The sequence below is a fragment of the Elephas maximus genome, chromosome 21 (assembly GCF_024166365.1).
Source record: "Elephas maximus indicus isolate mEleMax1 chromosome 21, mEleMax1 primary haplotype, whole genome shotgun sequence".
NCBI classification, from domain to species: Eukaryota; Metazoa; Chordata; class Mammalia; order Proboscidea; family Elephantidae; genus Elephas; species Elephas maximus.
The window spans coordinates 24,831,194-24,841,076 of record NC_064839.1 but is presented as its reverse complement, the minus strand read 5'-3'; the positions used below and the strand labels follow the sequence as shown (position 1 = coordinate 24,841,076).

At 45.9% G+C, this 9,883-nt stretch overlaps 1 protein-coding gene across 1 annotated transcript in view; it reads left to right on the top strand.

Moving 5' to 3' along the window:
* The first annotated feature begins 8,128 nt into the window (after positions 1-8,128).
* Positions 8,129-9,883, top strand: part of CNGB1 (cyclic nucleotide gated channel subunit beta 1) — a 61,148-nt gene continuing 59,393 nt past the window's right edge. Inside the window, exon 1 of the mRNA XM_049864747.1 lies at positions 8,129-8,284. Coding sequence (XP_049720704.1) covers positions 8,129-8,284 — 156 coding nt within the window. The remainder of the gene's footprint in view (positions 8,285-9,883) is intronic.

Here is a 9,883-nt window from a genome sequence, read left to right as displayed (position 1 = left end):
CTAGTTCTTCTGGTCTTGGGCTGATGCAGTCTCTGGTTTATGTGGTCCTTTCTGTCTCTTGGGCTCATGATTACCTTGCGCCTTTGGTGTTCTTCATTCTCCTTTGCTCCATGTGGGTTGAGACCCATTGCTGCATCTTAGATGGCCACTTGCTAGGTTTTAAGACCAAAGGGGTGAATTTTTATGGTAAGTAAATTATATCTCAATAAAACTGTTGAAAAAAAGAAAGACATAGCCTACATTAAAAAGTGGCTAATCTTGATTTAGGAGCCCTGGTGGTGCAGTGGTCAAGAGCTCAACTGCTAACCAAAAGGTTGGCAGATCAAATCCACCAGCTGCTCCTTGGAACGGTATAGGGCAGTTTACCCTGTCCTACAGGGTCACTATGAGTTAGACTCGATGGCAACAGGTTTGGGGTTTTTTTGGTGGTGCAATAGTTAAGTGGTTGGCGGCTTGAACCCACCCAGGAGCTCCTTGGGAGAACGGATCTGATGATTTGCTCCCATAAAGATTACAGGTTAGGCAACCCTATGTGGCAGTTCTAGTCTGTTCTATAAAGTCACTATGAGTCAGAAAGGACTTGATGGCACACAACCACAATCTTGATTTTCTTATGTTTACCCCCACACTCCAAAGGTGGTTAACAAAGATGTGGAGTCCCTGGGTGGTGTAAATGGGTGGCGCTGGACTGCTAACTGAAAGGTTGGAGGTTTGAGTCTACCCAGAGGTGCCTCAGAAGAAAGGCTGGGTGATCTACTTCCAAAAAATCAGTCATTGAAAAGCTCCAGGTGCACCAGCCTCAGGACCTTTACCCTTGCTGTGTCCTCCGCCTGGAACACCTTTCACCTGAATCTTCTGACGGCTGGCTGAGCCTTTCTTGCTCTTCATGTCTCAGCTCAAGTGTCTACCTCTTTCCTGAGTACCCCATTTAAAGATGCCCTCAGCCCCAGGTCCCTGCCTTGACCGTTTCTTTCATGGCACTTAGCATAATTTGCAGTATATATACTTTTTAGTTTTTAATCTTTTTAAATGAGCTCTGGTGGTGCAGTGGTTAAAAGCTTGGCTGCTAACCAAAAGGTCAGCGGTTCAAACCTACCAGCTGCTCCGTGGGAGGAGGATGTGGCAGTCTGCTTCCATAAAGACATACTGCCTTGGAAACACTATGGGCAGTTCTACTCTCTCCCGTAGGGTCGCTATCAGTTGGAATTGACTTGTCAGTGACAGGTTTGGTTTAGTACGGGAATCTTTTTTATGTCTGTCTCTCCATTGGAATGTAAACTCCATGAAGGCAGCACCTATGTCTGTCTTGCTCAATGTGCCTAGGCTGGCACGCTGCTGGACTCATAGGCAGAGCTCAAGACATATAGTAGCCAGTCAAGTATCTGCGGCTTTGCTGAACACGCTTCCAGCCTCCACCCCACTCTGGGTCCTGTCACCTCATTGAGCCCCTCCTTGCTGGTACCCTCCCTCACAGGCCCTCTGTTCCTCACAGTCCCTCTCCTTTCCTCACAGCCCCTCCCCTTCAGTCTCCCCTGTCGAGCCTGAGCCCAGGTCACAGGGTGGGCTCAGAGGCAGTCAATCATCCCACCGGTCCTTGCATCCTTCCTAGAGGCCCAGGGACCACAGCCATTCTGGTGGTGCCGGAGGCAGGGTGCTGGGGCCCTGTCGAAGCTACAGAAGGCTCCAGGCCAGAGAGAACCTGCCTGAGTTCTGGCATTTGGCTGGAGAGCCAGGGTGAGCCTCCTGCCACTACTGCTGAGAGTCGACAAGCCCCTGCCACCTTGAAGAGTTTTCCAGAATCGCATGAGGACTCCAAGCCAGCATCCTCCCACTAGCCATTCTGGGGTTCTGCCAAGGTGTGCTGCAAACCTGTGCCTCATGGGGCCCCTTCCCTCGGGGTAAGGTCCCCACTGGTCCCTAGGAGGAGAAGCAGCTGGCTCCCTGGGCTCAACCCCCCTTCTCCACCCGCACCCTTGTTTGGTACCTGCTAATCCTTTGCACACGGCCTAGCCGCTCCCAATTAATCCCTGCCATGTCTGAGAGGTCCAGCTATAAGCAGAAGGGTGAAGACAACTCCTGGCTGGTGGTCGGCATCTGAACAGGTAACTTGGGATAAGGTGGAGGCTTGACAGGACCCTGGATGGGACCCCCGTGATCCCATTCTAGCAAGGCCTTTACAAACAGGCAATGACGGGGAACACTGGGGCTTCTTCTCCCCCTGTGGGGCTCAAACTTTCACCTGCATCAGAATCTCCAGGGCATCTTGTGAGATGCAGATTCTAGGTCTCCATGAAGGGTCTCAGGAGCCTAAGAATCTGTATTTTCCCCAGATTCCCAGAGGATTCTGAAAAGACTGGTGGTCGAAGCACCACGGTTCCCTTAGGCTGCTCCTTCTAGGTCCCCTTTCCTGCCTGAACCTCCCTCATCAGAGTAGAACCAGCAGGGACACAGCAAATAGGTGGGGGGGCCTACACAGTCTCAATCCAGGAGGAGATGGCTGCGTCTGGGGGCAGAAGAAAAATTGGAGTTGGGGAAGGCTTCCCTTGTCATTTCGGAAGGTTCAGAAATGCAAGCCAGAATTGCTGCCTGCTGGGAAACGGTCTGCAGAAGAGGCCAAAAGTACCACCCAGGGTAGGTGCAGAAAGTCTGGAATCAGGCAGACCTGGGGACAAACACAGCTTGCTGCTTGCTGGCCGTGTTGCCTTGAGCAAGTTTATTGACCTCTCTGTGCTTCCATTTCCTTAGCTATAAAATGGTGATGAAGATACTTACTTTACTGGGGGTGGGATGTGAGAGAGAACTTGAGCATGATCATGGGTGGAGAGCTCTTGGCTCAGTTCTGGCTTGCAGGGAGCACTCACACTGGGGCCACTGGGGCTGACTGGGACTCTGGAATCTGTGACCTCAAACATCAACCTTAGGCTCTACAGGTCTTGGAAATCACTGTGTCTACCCTTTACCGTGGGTCCCTGAGTGGCACAAATGGTTAAGTGCTCCACTGCTAACCAAAAGGCTGGTGGTTAAAACCTACCCAGAGGTGCCTTGGAAGAAAGGCCTGGTAAACTCCTCCTGAAAGGTGATGGCCTTGAAAACCCTATGGACCAGTTCTACTCTGTACACATGGGGTTGCCATGAGTTGGAATAAACTCAACAGCAATGGGTTTTGTTTTGGTTTTAGCCCCCATCCACCAGGAAATTCCCCCACACATCTGTCACTTTGCCGTATGTGAGGGCTTTCACATTGCTGTGATGCTGGACGCTATGACACTGCTCTTCAAACACGAGCAGGGTCACCCATGGTAGACAGGTTTCAGATGAGCTTCCAGACTAAGAAGGACCTGGTGGTCTATTTCTGAAAAAAACTAGCCAGTGAAAACTTTATGAATAGCAGAGGAACATTGTCTGATATAGTGCCAGAAGATGAGCCCCTTGGGTTAGAAGGCACTCCAAGTATGACTGGGGAAGAGCTGCCTCCTCAAAGTAGAATTGATCTTAATGACGTGGATGGAGCCAAGCTCTCAGAACCTTCATTTGCTGATGTGGCACGACTCAAAATGAGAAGAGACGGCTGCAAACATCCATTAATAATTGGAACCTGGAATGTATGAAGTATGAATCCGGGAAAATTGAAAATCACCAAAAATGAAATGAAACACATAAACATTAATATCCTAGGCATTAATGAGCTGAAATGGACTGGTATTGGCCATTTTGAATCAGAAAATCATGTGGTCTACTATGCCAGAAATGAGAAACTGAAGAAGAATGGCACTGCATTCATCATCAAAAAGATCTATCCTGAAGTACAATGTCGTCAGTGATAGGATAATATCCATAGGCCTACAAGGAAGACCAGTTAATACGACTGTTATTCAAATTTATGCACCAACCACTAAGGCCAAAGATGAAGAAATTGAAGATTTTTACCAACTTCCACGGTCTGAAATTGATCAAATATGCAGTTGAGACGCATTGATAATTACTGGTGATTGGAATGTGAAAGCTGGAAATGGAGAAGGATTGAGAGTTGGAAAATATGGCTTTGGTGATAGAAACAATACCAGAGACTGAATGACAAAAATTTGCGAGACCAATGACCTCTTCATTGCAAATACCTTTTTTAGTAACATAAATGGAGACTGTACACTTGGACCTCAGCAGATGGAATACACAGGAATCAAATTGACCACATCTGTGGAAAGAGACGATAGAAAATCTCAGTATCATCAGTCAGAACAAGGCCGAGGGCTGACCTTGGAACAGACCATAATTGCTCATATGAAAGTTCACGTTGAAACTGAAGAAAATTAGAACAAGTTCAAGACAGCTAAAGTATGGGTTTATATATCCCACCTGAATTTAGAGACCATCTCAAGAATAGGTTCGACACATTGAACACTAATGAATGGAGGCCAGATGAATTATGGAATGACATCAAGAACATCCTACATGAAGAAAGCAAGAGGTCACTAAAAAGGCAGTAAAGAAAGAAAAGACCAAAATGAATGTCAGAAGAGACTCTGAAACTTGCTCTTGAATGTAGAGAAGCTAAATTAAACAGAAGAAATGATGAAGTGAAAGCTGAACAGAAGATTTCAAAGGGCAGCTTGAGAAGACAAAGTATTATAATGACCTGTGTAAAAATCGGAGTTAGAAAACCACAAGGGAAGAACATGCTCAGCATTTCTCAAGCTGAAAGAACTGAAGAAAAAAATTCAAGACTTGAGTTGCAATACTGAAGAATTGTATGGGCGAAATATTGAACAATGCAGGGAAGCATCAAAACAAAATGGAGGAATACACAGAGTCACTGTACCAAAAAGAATTGGTCAAAGTTCAATAGTTTCAGGAGGTAGCATATGATCTAGAACTGATGGGACTGAAGGAAGGAAGTCCAAGCTGCACTGAAGACATTGGCGAAAGACAAAGCTCCAGGAATTGATGGAATACCAAATGAAATGTTTCAACAAATGGATACAATGCTGGAGGTGCTCACTCATCTACGTCAAGAAATTTGAAAGACAGCTACTTGGCCAACTAACTGGAAGAGATCCATATTTAAGCCTATTTTAAAGAAAGGTGATCTAGCAGAATGCAGAAATCATCGAGCAATATCATTAATATCACACGCAAGTAGAATTTTGCTGAAGATCATTTGAAAGTGGTTGCAGCAATACATCAACAGGCAACTGCCAGAAATTCAAGCCAGATACAGAAGACTAGGAATGAGGGATATCACTGCTGATGTCAGATGGATCTTGGCTGAATGTAGAGAATACCAGAAAGATGTTTACCTGTGCTTTATTGACTATGCGAAGGCATTCAACTGTGTGGATCATAACAAATTACGAATAACATTGCAAAGAATGGGAATTTCAGAACACTTAATTGTGCTCATGGGGAACCTGTACACAAACCAATAGGCCGTCGTTTGGACAGAACAAAGGGATACTGCATGGTTTAAAATCAGGAAGAGGGTATGTCAGTGTTGTATCCTTTCACCACACTTATTCAATCTGTATGCTGAGTAAATAATCCCAGAAGCTGGACTATATGAAGAAGAACACAGCAACAGGACTGGAGGAAGTGTCATTAACAACCTGTGATATCAGATGACACCAACTTGCTTGCCGAAAGTAAAGAGGACTTGAAACATTTACTGATGAAGATCAAGGACCACAGCCTTCAGCATTACACCTCAAACACCTCAACATAAAGAAAATAAAAATCCTCACAACTGAACCAATAAGCAACATCATGATAAATAGAGAAGAGATAGAAGTTGTCAAGGATTTCATTTTACTTGAATCCACATTCAACACCCATGGAAGCAGCAGTCAAGAAATCAAAAGACACCTTGAATTAAAATGTTAAAAAGCAAAGATGTCACCTTGAAGACTAAGGTGCTCCAGAGCCACACCATAGTGTTTTCAATCGCTTCATATGCATGTGAGAACTGGACAATGAATAAGGAAGATTGAAGATTTGACACCTTTGAGTTATGGTGTTGTCAAAGAATATTGAGTATACAAGGACTGCCAAAAGAACAAACGAATCTGTCTTGGAAGAAGAACAGCCAGAATGCTCCTTAGAGGCAAGGATGGCGAGACTTCATCTCACATATTTTGGACACGTTATCAGGAGGGACCAGTCCCCGGAGAAGAATATCATGCTTGGAAGAGCAGAAGGTCAGTGAAAGAGATGATGGCCCTCAATGCGATGAAGTGACACACTGGCTGCAACAATGGGCTCAAGCATAACAATGATTATGAGGATGGCGGGGGTCCAGGTAGTGTTTCATTCTGTTGTACATTCTGTTGTGCATTGAGTTGCTATGAGTTGAAACTAACTCAAGGGTGCCTAACAACAACAACGACAGGGAATTGAAAGCCGAGATAGGTTATGTCTGGCCCCAAATCATTTTTTGGGGGGTTGATCCAGGGATCAGACTATCCACCCAGAACTCTGTCCTCCATCCCAGTCTCTCATGGGAGAAGCAGTGTCATGGCGGTCAGAGAAGGGACAGAGCTGTGAGCAGAAGGGCCCGCTGCATGGCGAGCAGCAGTGAGGAACTGAGCCCTGCACCTGCTCTTTTTAGCCTGGGCCCAAGGTCTCTGGCAGAAGGGAAGCACAGAGACAATCTGTCAGCTCTTTGGCTGCCATGGTTGAGGAAGCAATGGGGGCCATCTCTGCTGGACATGGCCTGAGAAGGGCCCTTCCAGGGCTTGGGAGTTTGGATACATTGACCTGCATGGTGCCCCCTGGGTCAGGCCATCATGAGGGCAGGGGCTCACCGTTTTCTGAAGATAAATGATACCAAAAACTGAACCCATTTACCCTAAGACTGAAATATCATAGGGAACCATGAAAAGGAGGTTTGCCTGGCATTTCAATCTTCCAAAAACAAAACCCACTGCCGTCGAATCAATTCTGACTCATAGTCAACTTTATAGAACAGAGTAGAACAGCCCCATAAGGTTTCCAAGGAGCAGATGGTGGATTTGAACTGCCAACCTTTTGGTTAGCCGCCAAATGCTTAACCACTTTGCCACTAAGGCCCCCATTTTATCTTAAAAAAAAAAAAAACAAAACATGGAAATAGGCTTATTTTCTTAAATTAAACAAAACAAATTATCCAACCATATGCTGGTCATAGCGTTGTTCGTAGTTGTGTGCCGTCGAATCGATTCCGACTCATAGCGACCCTATAAGACAGAATAGAACTGCCCCGTAGAGTTTCCAAGGAGCTGCTGGTGTATTTGAACGGCAGACCTTCTGATTAGCAGTCAGGCTGTTAGCCACTACGCCACCAGGGCTCCACTCATAGTGTATATGTATGTACTCATTTATAATGAGATTGTGCTGCACAGGATGTTCCAAAATTACGTAGTCCTTTCACTTGATACCACATGATAGTCATAGCCATTTATTAAGCCCTCAGCGTGTGCCACTCACTGTTCTGAGTACATTGCACTTCTCAGTTCATTTGATCCTCACAATCACCCCATGATAGTAGGTATTATTAACATTCCCATTTTATAGACAAGCACACTGAGGCACAGACTGTTTAACTGATTTGCTCATGACTTGCTTCCAGAGCATGTATATCTTCCCACGTTAGTTCAAAAGCATTTGCTTCTTTCTTGTTAACAGCTCCGTAATATTCCATTATATGAATGTATTGAAATTTATTTAATACGTGCCCTTCTTATAGGTGAACATTTAGGTACTTTCTAATAAGCAGTCTGCTTTGGTGGATATTTGGGTATCTTTTACTTTTTGCTGTAACACTTTTGAAACCAACCTGTTTATACATATATGCGTATGAGCTTGAGTATTTCTATAGGGTACATACTTGGAGGTATAATTGCAAAAGTCTTTCTAAAGATGAGAGAAAAGGGAAATGTATAACCCACACACACATACACACATACACAAAAACCGTTGCTGTCGAGTTGATTCCCACTCATAGCGACCCTATAGGATAGAGTAGAACTGCCCCATAGGGTTTCCAAGGAGAGGCTGGTGGATTCAAACTGCCGACCATTTGGTCAGCAGCCATAAATGGTGGGAGCAGCTGTGAGCACTCTGGGGAGGTCTAAGGACTCTGTCCTTTATAGGTATCAGGATGTTGAGCTGGGTCCAGAAAGTGCTGCCTCAGCCTCCAGTGACCCCTCAGAAGACCAACATGGAGGAAGAGGAGGGGGCGGAGCCGGAGCCGGAGCCGGAGCCGGAGCCGGAGCCAGACTTGGAGCAGGAGCAGGCGCAGGAGCAGGAGCAGCAGGCAGGGCCAGAGCCAGAGCCGGAGCCAGAACTGGAACCAGAGACAGAGCTGGAGCCCGATACGGCCCCTGAGGAGACTGAACTACAGGATGAGCCCTTGGTGAGAAGAAAAGGGCAAGGAGGATCTTGGGCCACCTGCCCCCCGTGGACCTTCCACTGCCGAGAAATTGTTGGAGCCAGAAGGAAACGTAGAGGTCTCCTGGTCTAGTGGCCTTGCTGTGCAAATGAGAAAACAGGCCCAGAGAGTGGACAAGACTTGCCCACGACTAATTGTTTCTCTGTAAAAATCCAGATAAATACTTTAGGCTTTACGGGCCATACTGTCCCCGTTAATTACTCAACTCTGTCATTGTAGAGTGAAAGCAGTCTTAGAAAATATGTAAAGAATGAGCATGACTATATTCCAAAAAAACTGTTTTGCCAGATCCGGCCGGCCGGTCGGTCACTGTTTACTGACCTCTAGAGTCTCGAACAGTGCCACTCAAAGTAGCCTGTTCAGGAACTGTTTGTAACCAGTCTATGATGAGATTAGAAGCTTGCACCAGAATGTAAATCTACTAATGTAACTAAGCACACTGCTTGGTTCAATGGATGTTTATCTGTAAAAATCCAGATAAATACTTTGTAGGAAGGCTTTCTCCATGAAGGAAGCAATGACTCGACTTAGTCATTGTAGACCAGTAACACTTGAAGACTGGCACTGGTCTATGGGCTACACTTTGAGCAGCTTTGCTTTACAACTTTCCTTCAGGTGCATGAGAACTTGCCAGTTCTGTGCCTCATTCATTCAGGAGCCTGATCACAACTAATTCAGCAGCTCAGTCACAGATTTTTATTTAGTTCCTCATTGATGCCAGGCTCTATGCTTAGTGCTGAGTGTATAAAGGTGACTAAGGGATTGCCTCTAGGAGTCAGCAAACAGTACCCAATCAGCTCATTCCACCAGGAGACCAAGGGTGATGAGGGGATGTGGTGAGCTACAACATTGGCCTCAGCTGTACCCTCCTGGGGGAGCTAAATAGGCATGCAAGACTGAGAATAAGGGAAGCCTCAGAGGAGGGAGAGAGTCATCTAAACTTTGGAGATTGGACACCGGTGGACAAGTGTTTCCTAGACACAGGGGTCTGGGCAGAATTTTAACTGGAAGAGATGGGGGGAAGGCATTCCTGGCTAAGGAAAGGCCATTATGGGGGTGGTGCAGGCTGTGTTTAGGAAACGGTGGAATGCTCAGGTATAAGGCTTGTGCACATATGTCTGTGTTTGCACAGGCACACATGTGCATGTATATCTGTGTGCCTCATATCCTTGGTGGTAGGTCTGCGTGCGTATGTGTGCGTATGCATGCAGATTAGGTGTGCAGGCTTACACATGTGCACATGTATATGTGTGGGTGCACCTACGTGTGTACACACATACATTTATAAGTATCTGCACATGCATGAATGTGTTTGTGGTTTCATGCTGTGTGTAGTGTGCCAGTGTGCATAAGTGTGTGTGTATGCGTATATTTCAGTCTGTGAATGTATTCACATGTATGCATGTGTACTCACACGTCTGTGTGTACATGCATGTGTCTGCATATTTTCATGCCTCTGCAGGC